General features: G+C 42.1%; 2 protein-coding genes across 11 annotated transcripts in view; one reads left to right on the top strand and one right to left on the bottom strand.

Annotated features, from left to right (window-relative positions):
* LOC106570261 (receptor-type tyrosine-protein phosphatase U) overlaps positions 1-19492 on the bottom strand; it is a 324730-nt gene that overhangs the window by 268222 nt on the left and 37016 nt on the right. The window lies entirely within an intron of this gene.
* Positions 14700-16144, top strand: LOC106570263 (intelectin-like). The gene has a single exon (XM_014142387.2). It carries the CDS (start codon positions 14722-14724, stop codon positions 15631-15633), a length of 912 nt encoding a protein of 303 aa, XP_013997862.1. The 5' UTR covers positions 14700-14721; the 3' UTR covers positions 15634-16144.

Consider the following 19492-nt stretch of genomic DNA (forward strand, 5'->3'; position numbering starts at 1 on the left):
ATCTTTGCGCGGGCCGGATAGAAATGTGTCACGGGCCGGATTTGACACATGTGACCTAAATGCTCACACACAGTGTTTCTTCATATTTGCACACAAGGTGTGCAAAGAGCCTTTCGACATGAGCGCACATGACCACATTTGCCAGGTGTGTCCTTGTTAAAAACAAATGTGCTTTTGCATTTATCTGGCAGTGTGGATTGTTGGGGGGTAGGGCAATAATTTGTTTTTAGAAGAGGTGTGTGTAACTTACATTTTCAGCTTCACTCCAATAAACACAAAATAAATATACTGATATATACCTAGCATTCGCAAAGTATTCGGACTCCTTTACTTTTTTCACATTTTGTTTAGTTTCAGCCTAATTGCAAAATTGATTAAATTATTTTTTTCATGAATATACACACAATACCCCAAAATGACAAAGTGAAAACAGGTTTTTAGAAATGTTTGCACATTTATTAAAAATCAAAAACAGAAATACCTTATTTACATACAGTGGCAAGAAAAAGTATGTGAACCCTTTGGAAATACCTAGATTTCTGCATAAATTGGTCATAAAATTTCATCTGATCTTCATCTAGGTCACAACAATAGACAAACACAGTCTGATAAACTAATAACACACAAACAATTATATGTTTTCATGGCTTTATTGAACACACCATGTAAACATTCACAGTGCAGGGTGGGAAAAGTATGTGAACCCTTGGATTTATTAACTGGTTGACCCTCCTTTGGCAGCAATAACCTCAACCAAACCTTTTCTGTAGTTGCAGATCAGACCTGCACAACGGTCAGGAGGAATTTTGGACCATTCCTCTTAACAAAACTGTTTCAGTTCAGCAATATTCTTGGGATGTCTGGTGTGAACTGCTCTCGAGGTCATGCCACAGCATCTCAATCAGGACTCTGACTGGGCCACTCCAGAGGCGTATTTTCTTCTGTTGAAGCCATTCTGTTGTTGATTTATTTCGGTGTTTTGGGTCGTTGTCCTGTTGCATCACCCAACTTCTGTTGAGCTTCAATGGAGGACAGATAGCCTAACATTCTTTTGCAAAATGTCTTGATAAACTTGGGAATTATTTTTTCCGTTGATGATAGCAAGCTGTCCAGGCCCTGAGGCAGCAAAGCAGCCCCAAGCCATGATGCTCTCTCCACCATACTTTACAGTTGGGATGAGGTTTTGATGTTGGTGTGCTGTGCTGTGCCTTTTTTTCTCCACACATAGTGTTGCGTGTTCCTTCCAAACAACTCAACTGTAGTTCCATCTGTCAACATAATAGTTTGCCAGTAGTGCTGTGGAACATCCAGGTGCACTTTTGCAAACTTCAGATGTGCAGCAATGTTTTTTTTGGACAGCAGTGGCTTCTTCCGTGGTGTCCTCCCAGAACACTATTCTTGTTTAGTGCTTTACGTATCGTAGACTCGTCAACAGAGATGTTAGCATATTACAGGGATTTCTGTAAGTCTTACGCTGACACTCTAGGATTCTTCTTAACCTCATTGAGAATTCTGCACTGTGCTCTTGTAGTCATCTTTGCAGGACGGCCACTCCTAGGGAGAGTAGCAACAGTGCTGAACTTTCTCCATTTATAGACACTTTGTCTTATCGTGGACTGATGAACATCAAGGCTTTTAGAGATACTTTTGTAACCCTTTCCAACTTTATGCAAGTCAACAATTCTTAATCTTAGGTCTTCTGAGATCTCTTTTGTTTGAGGCATGGTTCACATCAGGCAATGCTTCTTGTGAATAGCAAACTCAAATTTTGTTTTTTAATAGGGCAAGGCAGCTCTACGCAGAATCTTCAATCTCGTCTCATTGATTGGACTCTAGGTTAGCTGACTCCTGACTCCAATTATCTTTTGGAGAAGTCAATAGCCTAGGGGTTCACCTACTTTTTCCAACCTACACTGTGAATGTTTAAATGATGTATTCACTATAGACAAAAATACAATAATGTGTGTGTTATTAGTTTAAGCACACTGTTTGTCTATTGTTGTGACTTAGATGAAAATCAGATCAAATTTGATGACCAATTTATGCAGAAATCCAAGTAATTCTAAAGGGCTCACATACCTTTTCTTGCCACTGTAAGTATTCAGACCCTTCGCTATGAGACTCAGAATTGAGCTCAAGTGCATCCTGTTCCTAATGATCATCCTTGAGCTGTTTCTACAACTTGATTGGAGTCCACCTGTGGTAAATTCAATTGATTGGATATGATTTGGAAAGGCACATACCTGTCTATGTAAGGTCCCACAGATGACAGTGCATGTCAGAGCAAAAACCAAGCCATGAGGTCGAGGGAATTGTCCGTCGAGCTCCGAGAAATGATTGTGTCGACTCACAGATCTGGGGACGTGTACAAAACATTTATGCAGCATTGAAGGTCCCCAAGAACACAGAAATGGAAGAAGTTTGGAACCACCAAGACATTTCCTAGAGCTGGCCGCCAGGCTAAACTGAGCAATCGGGAGAGAAGTTCCTTGGTCAGGGAAGTGACAAAGAACCTGATGGTCACTCTGAAAGAGCTCCAGAGTTCCTCTGTGGAGATGGGAGAACCTTTCAGAAGGACAACCATCTCTGCAGCTCTCCATCAATCAGGCCTTTATGGTAGAGTGGCCAGACGGAAGCCACTCCTCAGTAAAAGGCACATGACAGCCCTCTTGGAGTTTGCCAAAAGGCACCTAAAAATGACTCTGACCATGAGAAACAAGATTCTCTGGTCTGATGAAACCAAGATTGAACTCTTTGGCCTGAATGCCTAACATCACGTCTGGAGGAAACCAGGCACCGCTCATCACCTGGCCAATAACATCCCATGATGGTGGCAGCATCATGCTGTGAGGATGTTTTTCAGCGGCAGGGACTTGATGAAAACCTGCCCCAGAGTGCTCAGAACCTCAGACTGGGGCAACAGGACAACGACCCTAAGCACATAGTCAAGACAACACAGGAGTGGCTTCGGGACAAGTCTCGATGAGCCAAGACTTGAACCCGATCTAACATCTCTGGAGAGACCTGAAAATAGCTGTGCAGCAATGCTCCCCATCCAACCTGACAGAGCTTGAGAGGATCTGCAGAGAAGAATGGGAAAACTCCCCAGATACAGGTGTGGCAAGTTGTAGCGTCATACCCAAGAAGGCTCGAGGCTGTAATTGCTGCCAAATGTGCTTCAACAAAGTAGAGTGAAGGGTCTGAATAGTTATGTAAATGTGATATTTCCATATATACAGGGGCGGAAATCCCAGGGGGGACGGGGGGGACACAACCCCCCCATCCTGGGAAAAATATGATTTGTCCCCCCAATATGTCACTGTAAACATTACTATGTAATTTAAATAATATTAATAATACGCAATGAAAGCAATTGTGCTGATTATAGACACTTAATAGCGCGTTTTTAAGTTTCAAAAGATTGCGACCCCCCGGCCCTTTGCCTCACAATGGTTTGATCCACTGCCAGTTCCTTAGTTGGCAAGGTAACTGACGTGAGGTTAATCCAGTCAATCGTGCCAGGGTTCACACACACACTATGTGAATTTGCTGAGCTAGTGCGCAAATATTAACTATTAAGCTAGCCAGTACAAATTCCATTTATGTGGCGTCGTCAAAGATGGAATGTTTGCTATCGTCAATTTATTCCAAGATCAGCATGCATGTAAGTTAGTGCTTCAAAGTCCCTGTGATAAGGTTAGCGATAAACTGAACAGAACTACACTCTCTTCTACCATTGTCTTAAATATATTTAATGGTCTCGTTCAAAAGCTAAATTGTCGCAAGGGAACTTTTATTTATTTATTTTATTTCACCTTTATTTAACCCGGGTAGCAAAGATTATAGCAAACACCACTGAAACGGAATTGGTGCTCGCTAGCTTTGCAAATTCAGCTATTGTTGGAAGCCAGCCAATATGAAACAAACGATTAAAATTACAAAAGGTTGCAGCATATGTTGTGTAAATGGTGAACTCATACAGCTGTCAACTCTTGTCACTGCAATCCGTTTCACATTTGCTAGCTACCTTTTAGATCGAAGCCCATATAGAATGATAGAAGATAAGATGATAGAAGCCCATCTCCTACTGTAAATAACCTACACACTGTGTGTGTGTAGCCAGCCAGGTAAAAAAATGGCAGAAAAAAGACGGACATCAGAGTATTTTTCAGTACACCAAAACGCAAAGTAAGAACCTTAGTAGCCTAATATCTCAGACTAGTTGATAAAATGTTCATAAGAAAGAAGTGAAATGCTAATGGAATGTTTCACAATGATGTCATTAGGCAGAGCAGGCAACAGATGGCACACAGACAGCAGAGTTGGGGACAGATAGGCAGGGACAGACTGGCAGAGACAGGGAGTCTCAGGTAAGTTTGTTGAGTCTTTGTTTGGCAACATTATGAAAGGTTCTCAATTTTTTTTACTTGTAAAATAGCAACATAATTGGAAAATGCCATGGATACCGCCACTCTCAACTTAAACTGGTGACTGAACTAAGATTTGTTAAAGGAGATGGTATTGCTGTTGTGATTAGTTGTGTAGTTTTAGGTACCGGTAGTTAGGAGTACGGCAAACACCTTATTTCTTTGGTTCCTTAATATACATTTACCATATTACAACGTAGGCTATGTGTTACAGCACTACTTTTGGTGTCCCCCTCAGGAATTGCTCTTGAGAAAATGTCATGTAATTGTCCCCTCCAAAGTTGATATCAGATTTTCGCCCCTGCATATATATATATATATATATTTTAATTGCAACATTTTCTATTTTGTGTAGAAACAATTTAATACATTTTAGAATAAGGCTGTAATGTAACAAAATGTGGAAAAAGTGAAGGGGTGTGAATAATTTCTGAATGCACTGTATAGTGTATCTATCTGCAGATAATAAAATGCTGCTGGCTGAACATGTACGATATAGACCACCCAAAAATAACAGGTCACTTTAATCAGATAGTTTCCGTTCAAAATCTTGTTAAGACGATTTTAAGGTGCACATATGAGCCACGAATTTATTGTTTATAAGTGTATATACAAGTAGCTAATAAGGCATTTATTATGTTTTATTATTCAAACATTATAAGTCATGTGTTACTGGCCGACCCTTAATAACCTCATTGTTAGTCATAATGAAGACATATTAGTATTTATTAAAGAGCAAGTTACACAAGAAACACTCCAAGTAAGCTGTCTCAATGTAGAACTGAGAAAACAATTGTTCCTGTAGAGTTACCTTATTCTTACTTGCAGAAATACCGTTCAGAAATTATCCAGACTGGACAGAAAGGGGCACATCACTTCTCCACACACTCATGAACAAAAGCATAGAATGTTCCTGAAATGAAGGATTTGTGTAGTTTCATGAGATAAACTTCCATTGTGTATGTTTAAATAAGAATGTCCACTACAGTATGTATTAGGACTTGCTGCCAGTATATGTATTTGGACAGTGATGCTAAAACTATCCTTTGTATTTGATTAGCCTATGGTTCAGTGAGGGAGAGTTTGTGTATGTGTTATATATGTTATACATGTTTATACAGGGGTTGAGAATAGCCAACACCGTATCGACACAACACCTTAAGTAAATCTTTCTCTCATTTCCTGGTAACATCAATGTGACATCATTGATATGACAAAATGTGATTCCCAATAAGTCCTTTATGGTCACGTGTGTCCTTAAAGTGGTCATTCCCTTGCAAAAATGAATTTGTTTCATTTGTGTGGGGAAACTGCTTTTTTCACCCCATCTGTCCAACTTATCACCTCTAAAATGAAAATAAAACACTACAAAGAGTTTATATAATGTGTTATTACATACCTATTTGAAGGTTTGTGTCAAATTTGAATCGGGTTTTTCAGGCAGATCTAAAGTTATCTTCAGAAGAAGACAATGGCTGTCGCGGCTTTTGAGAGTCATGTTGGCTTGCAGAGATGACGCAAAAAATTTAACGCATTCAGTTGTACAATTGATTAGGTATCCCCCCTTACCCTGTCCCTTTCTTATTTTTAATCTGCGAGAGAAGCGCTACACCTGGTGGAGAGAGGCTTTACGACACAAAATTAGTTGCATTATGCGTGCTTTACGTTATGTCATGACAAACAATTTAACGTACAGCATCAGAGGGGTCTGTTTTTTCAACTTTTCTACAATACTATTGGGCCATTACCATGTCAATCAATGCTTGAATAGAAATGTAGTTCACAACCAAGATGTTGATGCCAACACAGTTGCTACAGTCCCATTAGTTTTAATTGCAGCCTCGTTTGAATGTTGCGGTTGCGCAGATTTGTACAGAATGGGATAGTCAGCAGTAACCTTTGAGCAAAGCATTGTTCTATCTGTAGTTACAGTTCACCTTAAATTTGATGTAGCTAAGTTAGCTAGCTGTACTATCTTTCAAAAATCATTTTTTTCTGTCAAGGCCAATGGACAGATACGCTCAATGAGTGGAACCTGGCCTCTGATTCAAAGTTTGGGGGTAAGTAAAACTGAGAAATTCCTTTTTGAGAGTGAGGGGACAGAGCTGTGGGGAAAAACAAAATATTTTTATTGACCCAGTGTAAAACAGCATCTACATGTACGTCTTCCACATTGTCACTGATAACCAATAGTACCTTAACAGAAACTTGAAAGACCTGACTTCATCAGAGCCTCTTAGAACCATGAAGCCACTTTGGGACTAGATACATTACATTCACAGCTGCCATAGATAGTCTGGCCTTCATTTTACCATGCTTGCTTTATTGGTCATTTGCAGATATTCTGTCAGAGATTTGGCTGCCGGTTATCAGCCTGCCTTTCTAACCTCAAAGCTACTGCCACCCCTTCATTTTGCTCTTTCCTCACACCCGTGCCTTTGTTTAACCATTTGACCTGGCTTATCAACCCTTCCCTCCTCAAAGTACGTAATATATAAATGTGAGTGAAACTATTTCTTTAACTCTCCCCCCTAGCAGTAACCAAAAGGTCGCTTGTTCAAATCCCCGAGCCAACAAGATGGAAAAATCTTCTGTCCTTGAGCGAGGCAGTTAACAACAACTGCTCCACGGGTGCCGAAGATGTGGATTTCGGCAGTCCCCCACACCGTTCTGATTCAGAGGGGTTGGGCTAAATGCAGAAGACACATTTTGGTTGAATGCATTCAGATGTGCAACTGACTAGGTACCCCCTTCCTCTTTTGTAGTGGAGGAGACAGACCAGGAAACGCTCTTGCTTTTGGACGACTCTACAATAGCCTGAAGTTAAAGAAGAACATAAAAGACTTACACGCAGTGAGTAAACGCCACCCTTTTTATTCAGGAGGGGAGGTCCCCGGGACACATACGTGAATACATAGGACTGTGGAAACCCCAAGCATCACACCAAGTTTGAGCAGTAGCCGGGTGTTGCCAGGTACACGTTGAAAGATTTGTTGTATATTTTGAAAACTGATTGGTATAAGGAATGTATAATTCATTGAATACTTCGTGCTCACAACAGAGTCAAATGTGAGAGGGCTGCCCAGATGACCGAGTGGCTGAAGAACAACATCTGGCCGGCAATCCATGTTGCGGAGTACATGAAGAACACCGCAATCCAGAGGGCTCAGTGGACCAGACAGAATGGGGACAAGACAGTCGAGATAGTACGAGAGTATCCACATCTGCAGGATACTCCAGGCATGGTGGGTAAAAATTTTACAAAAACATTAAGACTTGAATTTGATTCTGTTGGCTGAGATTAACTAGCCTGGCTGACCTAACCCACATGACTCACAGCGCAGGGAGAGCTGTGAACACACTGGTCTGGAAATTAGGCTGTTTGTTAATGCAATATTCGCTCATAAATTGTGCAACAGGGTTTGATTGGTTCTCTCAAATGATTTCTTTCTCCTCGGGGTTGAGACCTCATTGTTTGGATTAGAAAATCCAACCATTGTAATTGAAGGGGGCGGCGCTCAGGGGCTCTGTGTGGCTGTGCGTGTGGGTGTTTGAGTGAGAAAGACAGAGGAGAGCCAACCAGTAAAAACAACATTAAAGAGCCATTCCAGACTGAGGTCAGGAGGACTTCGAGAGTTAGGTGTTAGCCAGACTAATGATGAAAAAGTAATTGTTTGTCCACTTTACTACAGATTGCTCAGGACTTCTCCAATTTAAACCTGGACTGCCAGGGAAACTCACTGAGAACTGGATCGCTGTCTTCAAGGACAAAAAAAATCACTTTGCCAGCCGAGAGTAGCAGGCCCAAGATCTTTCTCTTCAAAGTACAGGTATAGTTTGAAATGATCCTGCTGGTGGTGCCTTAGATGCACATGAATTTTTAGCCTGAAACAATCAAGTTATTCACTAAACATTCTCTTAATACCCTCTCTGGGACATGTGGGACGCTAGCGTCCCACCCGTGGTACACACTATTCAACAGCCAGTGAAATAGCATGGCGGCAAATTCAAAACAACAAAAATCTCATAATTCAAATTTCTCAAACATACAACTATTATATCCCATTTTAAAGATAATTTTCTCGTTAATCCAACCACATTGTCCGATTTCAAAAAGGCTTTACGGCAAAAGCATAACATTAGATTATGTTAGGACAGCGCCTAAACAAAAAAAACCACACAGCCATTTTCCAAGCAAGGAGAGCCGTCACAAAAACCATAAATACAGCTAAAACTAATCACTAACCTTTGATGATCTTCATCAGATGACACTCCCAGGACTCAATGTTACACAATACATCTATGTTTTGTTCGATAAAGTTCATATTTATATCCATAAACCCCATTTTACATTGGCGCGTGATGTTCAGAAAATGTATTCCCTCCAAAACTTCTGGTGAATGAGCACATCAATTTACAAAAATACTCATCATAAACGTTGATAAAATTTACAACAGTTATTGAAAGAATTATAGATACACTTCTCCTTAATGCAACCGCTGTGTCAGATTTTAAAATAGCTTTACGGCGAAAGCACATTTTTCAATATTCTGAGTACAGAGCTCAGCCATCAAAGCAAGCAAGCTATACAGTTACCCGCCAAGTTCTGGAGTCAACTAAACTCAGAATTAGTATTATAAATCTTCACTTACCTTTGCTGATCTTCATCGGAATGCACTCCCAGGACTCCCACTTCCACAAGAAATGTCTGTTTTGTTCGATAAACTCCATATTTATGTCCAAATACCTCCATTTTGTTTGCGCGTTCAGATCACTAATCCAAAGGCATAACGCACGAGCGCAAAACCAGAGACGAAAAGTCAAATAGTTCCATTACCGTTCGTAGAAACATGTCAAACGATGTTTACAATCAATCCTTAGGGTTTTTTGAACATAAATCTTCGATAATGTTCCAACCGGACAATAGCGTATTCATTACAGAGGAAAAAGAAGGAAAGGCGCGCCTGTGTGCCTGCGCAGTAAACAACTCATTGGTCCCAGGCTTGAGTCAGCTCCTATTCTCTACCCAGTAACAGTAGAAGCATAAAACATGGTTCTAAAGACTGTTGACATCTAGTGGGAGCCTTAGGAAGTGCAAAATGCCCCCACAGACACTGTAGTTTGAATAGGGATTAGATAGAAAAACTACAAGCCACTTCCTGGTTGGATTTTTCTCAGGTTTTTGCCTGCCATATGAGTTCTGTTATACTCACAGACATCAGTCAAACAGTTTTAGAAACTTCAGTGTTTTCTATCCAAATCTACTAATAATATGCATATCCTACTTTCTGGGCCCGAGTAGCAGGCAGTTTAATTTGGGAACGTTATTCATCTGAATTTCTGAATACTGCCACCTGTCACCAAGAAGGTTTAAGAGACACAAGGTGACATTGCTTTAAGACTTCTGCCAGTGGACCTCCCAACACCAGTCTACAAGATTGGCAGGAAGACATTCTGATACAGCTTCGAAGAGACCAAAAAATCCTTCAATGACTTGCCTGTATGTTTAAATAGTGGATAGGCATAGGGTGATTAATGGGGAAATTCGATGATAGCATTTGTAAACCTTGAATGAAAAGTACAACATTCCAAATGTTGTAATGCATAACTCCCCAAATAAATGGAACACACAACAATAATTCAAAAGGGCTACATTGCGAACATAAATTCAACTGATTATTATGGATTCTCATGACCATTAAGTTGGCATACGCTACACAGTGCATGCAAACTGACACTCTACTCTTGTGTGCAAATTTTGATGCCGTTGACGCTGTCTCTTCGCCCGATTTGGGCTTTACACGCACACATGCTTTGTTTTCTCAGATTGCAATCTGAGTGTGAACATCAAGTTCAGCTGAGGCTTTAGTCTGATGTTTGGACTGTTTGGTTGATGAAATAATATTATAAATACACTTTAATAATCAATCATATTATGAAATATTATTTTATGAAATGACACATACTTAGACAATAGGGCTTTGTTTAAATTTGCTATTTAAAAAATGCTCTGATGTTCTTAAATGCAGGCACTACAAATTAATTATTTGACATTCAATATTGTATCTTGATTGTGTGTAGGAAACGGAGGGGGTGGGATGGTAGAGAAGGCAAACATATATAAGCAAAATTGAAATTAGAATTACACTGAAAATAAACCAATGATTACATAAATTACCCAGCTGCTGGGTCAATCCCCCAACCCAATGTTCTGGGTTTGTCACAATGCAACACACTGGGTTGTTTTAACCCAGCAATAATATGGTCTAATTTACCCAGCAGCTAGGTCAAGCACTCAACGCAAGGCACTACTTTTGAAGGACAACCCAACCCTACTGGGTTGAATTAACCCAATACTGTGTTTGTCCAATATTGTTCCAGCATTGGGTTGTCAAAATGACCCAAATTGGGTTATTTTTAACGCAGCATGTTTTAGAGTGTAACAATAATTCATTTTGGAAAACATGTTTTCAGTATCCTAATTTCGTTTGTTTTGTATTTTCTGATTGTTTCATGCATTCAACAAGCTTTGTACTTCCACAGGGCCGTAATTTCCAAAGTTCACTCACAAAGGCAATACTTATGAACTGGGTTTGATTTAGTTTTTGTTTTAATTATTTACATTTAGTTAATTATCTTTTAACCTTCCATTGGTTGAAATATTTTGCTCAGTTAACACTTGGCTGATGTAAATCATTTTATAGTTGTCCCTTTAAACATCCTAAGGTCAACATACTGTTCACATTTCTCTCAAGTAAATGTTGTAGCTACATAAAAATATGAAATAAACAATTTATTTGAGAAATATCCAGTCTTTGCTCTTTTCTTCATTACCATGCTGATGATTTCAAGTTGTATTTGATTTATTTTTATCTGTTAAGACATTGAACACGTTGTTTAGTATATTTACTGCATTAGAATGTTTCGTTTTTTTTCTCAGAGAAGTTCATTTAAAGTTGTGATTTTGTATATGTTGACACAACATTTCAATGTTAACACACAATAACCAAAAACCTGATCTAATTTGCATATTCCTTCTGAGTTTGCAGCACATTTGCGGCAAACAGAAGAATGTTTTCCACAAGTTTCCCAGAATATGTATATGTACTGCAACAGTTTGCCACAAAACGAATTTGTATGTGAAAATATGAGCTTACCGCAAATTTGAGACAAATTGCCCAAAGGTTTGCCACAACTGTTTGCGTAGAAACCAATTTTTTTCTGTAAGGGTTGTGATTTAAAGATATACACTATGGACATTCAGTTGCTAATTTTCACGCGTATATGATATACAGTGCATTTGGAAAATATTCAGACCCCTTCACTTTTCCCACATATTGTTACGTTACAGCCTTACTCTAAAATTGATTAAATAGTTTTTTTCTCTCATCAATCTACACACAATACCCTATAATGACGAAGAAGTTTTTTAGAAAAAAATAACAAAAAAACAAACTGAAATATCACATTTACATAAGTATTCAGAATATTTACTCAGTACTTTGTTGAAGCACCTTTGGCAGCGATTACAGACTCGAGTCTTCTTGGGTATGACGCTACAAGCTTGGCACACCTGTATTTGGGGAGTTTCTCCCATTCTTCTCTGCAGATCACGCTCTGTCCGGTTGGATGGGGAGCATCGCTGTACAGCTATTTTCAGGTCTCTCCAGAGATGTTCGATCAGGTTCATGTCCGGGCTCTGGCTGGGCCACTCAAGAACATTCAGAGACTTGTCCTGAAGCCAATCCCGTGTTGTCTTGGCTGTGTGCTTAGGGTCGTTGTGCTGTTGGAAGGAGAACCTTTATCCCAGTCTGAGATCCTGAGGGCTCTGGAGCAGGTTTTCATTAAGGATCTCTTTGTACTTTGCTCCGTTCATCTTTCCCTCGATCCTGACTAGACTCCCTGTCCCTGCCGCTGAAAAACAGCATGATGCTACCACCTCACTTCACCGTAGGGATGGTATTGGCCAGGTGATGAGCGGGGCATGGTTTCCGCCAGACATGATGCTAGGCATTCAGGCCAAAGAGTTCAATCTTGGTTTCATCAGACCAGAGAATCGTGTTTCTCATGGTCTGAGAGACCTTTAGGTGCCTTTGGGCAAACTCCAAGCGGGTTGTCATGTGCCTTTTTACTGAGGAGTGGCTTCCGTCTGGCCACTCTACAATATTGCCTGATTGGTGGAGTGCTGCAGAGATGATCGTCCTTCTGGAAGGTTCTCCCATCTCCACAGAGGAACTCTGGAGTGCTGTCAGAGTGACCATCGGGTTCTTGGTCTTCTACCCCTATTGCTCAGTTTGGCCGGGCGGCCAGCTCTAAGAAGAGTCTTGGTGGTTCCAAACTTCTTCCATTTAAGAATGATGGAGGCCACTGTGTTCTTGGGGACCGTCAATACTGCATACATTTTTGTACACTTCACCAGATCTGTGCCTCAACACAACCCTGTCTTGGAGGTCTTTGGACATCTCCTTCAACCTCACTGCTTGGTTTTTGCTCTGACATGCACTGTCAACTGTGAGACCTTATATAGACATGTGTGTGCCTTTCCAAATCATGTCCAATCAATTTAATTTACCACAGGCGGACTCCAATTAAGTTGTAGAAACATCTTAAGGATGATCTATAGAAACAGGATGCACCTGAGCTCAATTTCAAGTCTCATAGTAAAGGGTCTGAATACTTATGTAAATTCATGTATGTACTTATGTACATTCATTTTATTAATTTATACATTTGCAAACATTTCTAAAAACCTGTTTTTGACATTATAGGGTATTGTGTGTAGATTGATGAGGGAAAAAACGATTTAATCCATTTTAAAAGAAGGCTGTAATGTAACAAAATGTGGAAAAAGTGAAGGGGTCTGAATCCTTTCCGAATGCACTGTAATATGAATCAATGTCTTATTTCATGAAACTACACAAATCCTTTGCTTCACACAAACATTACATACTTTTGCTCATGGGTGTGGGGAGGTGTGCCCCATTCTGTCCAATGAGGTCATTTCTGGACAATATTTCTGCAAGTAAAAACATGGTAACACTTTAGAAATGGGAGAACATTTTTAAGCACTGTGTCCTTATTAGTCCCACATTGAGACAGCTTACTAAGAGTAAGTTTCTTGTGTAACTTGCTCTTTATTAAATACTAATATGTCTCTATTATGACTAGTAATGAGCTTATTAAGGATTGGCCAGTAACACATGTTTGAAAAAGAAAAATACTTAAGCTGCAATATATATCTTTTTGGGCAGCCGGGCCAAATTCACATAGATATGTGAGTTATAGATCTGTAATTCTCATTAAAAGCAAATATAAGAAGCGTAGATCTGTTTTATGTGTGGTATTTCTATTTTTCGCCATTCTAAACTTGTGTTTTTTGTACACCAATTTCAAACAGATGAATGGTTTAGTTATGGTTTAGATGGTACAATGATTCTCTACACAATGACTGCTTGTTTTGTCACATAAACTGAAATTAGGCTAACTATTCGAATTTTTGCAATCAGCAGCTGAACCATTTCTGCATATTGCACCTTTAAAAAAAGGCATAATCTATTGCTAAGATATAATAAAGACCTTATTAGCTACTTGTATATACACTTATAAAATACTAATTAGTGGCTAATATATGCACCTTAAAAGAAATTGTCACAAAAATTGTTGGTTGATATATCCATGTAGGAAAATTCAACAAATGGACTTCTGCCTTCATGTTGGTTTCATGTGGACTGTCCTAAATGATCACATCAGTGTTTTCTTCATCTCTGCACACAAGGTGTGCAAAGATCTTTTTGACAATGAGTGCAAATGACCACATTTGCCAGGCGTGTCATTGCTAAAAACACATGTGCTTTATCAAACATTGATATTGGAGCATTGCCAAGGACTTAACATATAAGTACCTCAAGAAAGCAAAAGGTTCAACAGATCCTCACTGAAACCTCACCACAACAGACATGATGTATCAGGCTTTTCTGCTGACGATCCCTCTACTGATGCCACTTCAGACGTCATGCACCACCACTTCACCACTTGATTCTCTAAAGAAGTTTGGGCAGGCAAGTGCTCCAAAAGTTGTCACAGTTAATGAGTTGAGAAATAGGGCTCAGTTACATTTTACATTACATTTTAGTCATTTAGCAGACGCTCTTATCCAGAGCAACTTACAGCAGTGAATATATACATTTCATTTTCATTTCATGCATTTGTTAAAAAAAATTTTTGTACTGGTCCCCCGTGGGAATGGAACCCACAACCCTGGCATTGCACACACCATGCTGGCATTGGAAACACCATGCTCTACCAACTGAGCCACAGGGAAGGCCAGTTCAATGCCAGAAGCTGCAAGGAAGTTAAGGACAAATATGGTCAAACTGAGAACGGCCTGTACTACCTGACCACAGCTACTGGGGTGGTCTACAAGACCTTCTGCGACATGACCACAGCTACTGGGGTGGTCTACAAGACCTTCTGCGACATGACCACAGCGGGGGGCAGCTGGACTCTGGTGGCAAGCGTGCACGAAGACAACATCTTTGGGATGTGCACGGTGGGTGATCGTTGGACCAGCCAGCAGGGCAACAATGCCAACTGGCCACAAGGAGAAGGCAACAGGGCCAACAGGAAGACTTTCGGAACAGTGAAGGCAGCCACAGACGACGACTTCAAGAATCCTGGCTACTACGACATCGAAGCAGAAGACATGTCGGTGTGGCATCTTCCCAACAACACTCCGGTCAACCACTGGAACCTGGCCGCCATCATGCGCTACCACACTGACAGGCGCTTCCTCCATCTGTACGGGGGAAACCTGTACCAACTCTTCCACAGCTACCCGGTCGAGTACAATGTTGGTGCACACCTGTCCGACAATGGACCCTCCATTCCCATAGTGTATGACCTTGGGGACAAAGAGTCTACCAAAAATGTATACGGCCGTTACTCTGGAGGGGAGATTGAAGGAGGCTTCATCAGTTTCAGAGACATAAACCATGAACGGGCGGCCACAGCCATCTGCTCTGGGGTCAAACCCAAAAGTGGTAATGTTGAACATTACTGTATAGGTGGATGTGGGTTTTTCCCTGAGGCTAACCCTCTTCAATGTGGGGATTTCACTGGCTTTGCCTGGAATGGCTATGGGACCCATATAGGCTGTAGTGCATCAAAACAGACGCTTGAGTCAGCTGTCTTCCTATTTTACTGCTAATGCACTGTGCATTTACGTTTCTTTGGTTGTTTTTTTGATTGAAAGATTTTTGGGTACAGATTAAAACAATACATTTAAAAGTCATTTTGGTAATACCTTTTATTTGTTTTTCTCTATTAATTCCATTACTATAAAGAAACAGTATAAAGCAATAACCATTCCATGCGCCATAATAGATGTGCGTCTCATACACTCATTAAATGCTTATAGTTGATATTGTGACAAATATTATTGTGTCATGTGAGGGTCATAACTGAAATACTGTAAGGTTACTGTAATCTACTTTGGGACACCTGTTGTGTTGGGGTGATGGGGGTTGGAAAGTCTGTGTATGGATTGTGTGTGCCTGTTTGAACTTTCTTTCTGCAATAAAGTAGTCTATAGATTTGAGAGCAGATCTTTGCCTACAACAACCAACAGAACCCCTGGAACCTTGGCAGAACTTTGTCTAGGAGAGAGAATACCTACTCGCCATCTCTCTAAGAAGGAGAGAGAGAGAGAGAGAGAGAGAGAGAGAGAGAGAGAGAGAGAGAGAGAGAGAGAGAGAGAGATCAGCCGAAAGAGAGAAGGTGAGAGTGAGAGAGAGAGAGAGAGAGAGAGAGGGAGAGATCAGCCGAAAGAGAGAAGGCGAGAGAGAGAGGGAGACAAGGGACATAGAGAGGACATCGAGAGGACATGTTCTGAGTGCTGTAATGATACCCCAGTGTTTTCACACGACTAGCTATGTGATGTTTTGAAATGTAGATATACAGTACATGCTGCTGGCTGTCAGATTAAAACATGTTTGTCTCTTGAAGAAAGACACTGGACATGATCGTATCCAACTAATGGCGCTCCTCTGGGACACACACACACACACACACACACACACACACACACACACGGCCAAGAGGCAGCAGGCGACATAATGATGAAGAGAAGAAAAGCCGCCAGCCCAGCCGAGTCTCAGAATGTCCATGGCCATACAGCATCATTATTTCTGGGTCTGTTTCCCTGGTTGAAGCTTTCCGGGAGTTTGAGAGCCAGAGATGTTCCCACCACCCTCAGAGGAAAAGACACATAACTAGGGTGTTCTGGCTAACACACTTCACCTTGTGTTAGGATCACAGTCACATACAGCTGTACACAAACACATACACGTATGCACACGCATATAGGCAAATGGCTGAAAGGCTGAGCATAGACAGAAGGTCTTATGTATGGTGGTGACAGAGCTGTGTGTGTGTGTGTGTGTGTGTGTGTGCGTGCGTGCGTGCGTGCATGCGTGCGTGCGTGCATGCGTGCGTGTGCGTGTGTGTGTGCGTGTGCGTGTGTGTCGAAGCTCCGATGAGCAACACAGGGGTAGCCTGCAGGCTAGCACATTACTTACGGAGGGAACCCTGACACATACACACACACACCTCAATCTCTCAAGATGAGTAACAGTGGGGTCCGAAATGATCGATACCCTTGATAAAGATGAGCAAAACATTGGGAAGTTATATTATTTTATACTAACTGCTCATCTTTATCAAGGGTGTCGATAATGTTGGACTTCAAACCCTTTGAAAACCTGTGGTTTGAATTGAAGTCCTTAAGAGCAGACAAAGGATATCAAGGATCTGGAAAGATTCTGTATGGAGGAATGGTCTAAGATCCCTCCCAATGTGTTCTCCAACTCATAAAACATTTTAGAAAAAGGCTCAGTGCAGTTATCCTGGCAACGTGTGGTATTGAAAACAGTGTCAATCTGAGATTCTTTTATTTTTTATACTTCTTAAATAAAATCTCTTTCTCTGAGCAATTGTATTAGTATAAAACAATATAATTTGCCCATATATTTAAGCATACAATACAGCGAAGTATTTTAATTATTCATTTTATACAGTCATTTTTGCTCATCTTGGTCAAGGGTGTCAATAATTTCTGACCCCACTGTAGGTCATGGTCATGGATGCAAACTCTACATGTAACAGGATTGGTTATGTTTCCACTTGCCTCTAAAGAAAGGTGTATTTAATGTTCAAGCATTCTTATTGGTTGGTTCAATTCCGATGACAATAAGACGTGTTGTGATTGGCCCCGCTTGCAGATAGGGGGAGATCGCGAACGTCAGGTCTCCCCAGAATGAAAATTTGATACAAGGTGTAGGTCACGTTCTGAATACTGTTTTCTATGTTATATTTTACAATGTGTACGTACAAGTTTGCTGTACATTGCTGATTTATACATGTGTGGGTATATGGTACCTGTTAGGGATTGAGGGGCTTTCTGGGATGTGCTTTGGTATATGATTGCTGTATATAAGTGTGTTAGCTAGCATGCTGGTCACATAAGACCACTGCTAACACAGTTGTTTTCATGCTACAGATTATACCATCGACAGCCATCAACATCATCAAGCCCTGCACAACTAACGTGCTGTTTCCTATTTAACAACAGCAGATAATAAATAATGTTCAACTGGGACCACTGTCTGGGGTGATTTATTTGGACAAAACACAACGCAAGGAGAGTACGATCAACATCTGTTACATACATAGGACACTGAGTTATGTGCACCTTTTCCCAATCTGAAGCTAACTGATAGTGAGGTCTATGGAGAGGGAGGAAAAACACATGAGACAGTGAGGGAGTGTCAAAGCCTGAGGACTAATTAGATAGTCGCTAAACGCTCCATCTGGCCACTACTCTCAGGGTTCAGGAGGTGGTAGAAGAAGGAACGAGGAGGGGGGATAAGAAGGTAGATGTATTCTACCTGGCTGGCAGGGAAAGTGTTCCTATAGTCTCTGTCCTCAACCTATAGGTGAACGGGTCCTCTAGTGTGGGTGTCAGGGAAGAGACATTATGACCCTGGTACATCAGGTTTCCACCTGTCAGTCCTGCAGAGGAGAAAGCAGGCAGGGTCATGGTCCCCTTCTCTCTGTCTCTCCCCATCCCTTCTTCCTCTCCCTTCTCACCCTCCTTCCCCGTTCCCTCCTCTCTCCCTCCCTTCCCCTTTCTTCCTCACCCTCCCTCCCCCTTCTTCCTCCCCCTCCCTCCCCCTTCCCTCCTCTCTCCCTTCTTCCTCGCCCTCCCTTCTCCTTCCCTCCCTCCCCCTTCTTCCCTCCATCCCTCCGCCTTTCTACCTCACCCTCCCGCCTCCTCTCTCGCCCTCCCTCCCCTTCCCTCCTCTCTCGCCCTCCCTCCCCCTTCCCTCCTCTATCGCCCTCCCCCCTTCCCACCTCTCTCGCCCTCCCTCCCCCTTCCCAGCTCTCTCGCCCTCCCTCCCCCCTTCCCACCTCTCTCGCCCTCCCTCCCCCTTCTTCCTTTCACGCTCTCTCGCCCCCCTCCCCTTTTTCCTCTCTTGCTCTCTCGCCCCCTCCCCCTTCTTCCTCTCTCGCTCTCTCGCCCCCTCCCCCTTCTTCCTCTCTCGCTCTCTCGCCCCCTCCCCCTTCTTCCTCTCTCACTCTCTCGCCCCCTTCCCTCCTCTCACGCCCGCCCCCCCTTCCCTCCTCTCCCGCCCGCCCCCTTCCCTCCTCTCCCGCCCGCCCCCTTCCCTCCTCTCCAGCCCACCTGCCCCCTTCCCTCCTCTCCTGCCCGCCTGCCCCCTTCCCTCCTCTCCTCTCCTCTCCCGCCTCCTCCTCTCCTCTCCCACCCCTTCCCTCCTCTCTCGCTCTCTCGTCCCCTTTCCTCCTCTCCCGCCCGCCCCCTTCCCTCCTCTCCTCCTTCCTCTCCTGCCTGCCCGCCCGCCCCCTTCCCTCCTCTCCCTTCCGCCCCTTTCTGCCTCTCTTTTGCCCTCCCCCTTCCCTCCTCTTTCCCTTCTGCCCTCCCTCACCCCCCTTCTCTCTCGCCCTTCCTCCCTCCCTCACCCCCCTTCTCTCTTGCCCTCACCCTTCCC

This window comes from Salmo salar, chromosome ssa14 (genome assembly GCF_905237065.1).
Source record: "Salmo salar chromosome ssa14, Ssal_v3.1, whole genome shotgun sequence".
In the NCBI taxonomy this organism is placed as follows: domain Eukaryota; kingdom Metazoa; phylum Chordata; class Actinopteri; order Salmoniformes; family Salmonidae; genus Salmo; species Salmo salar.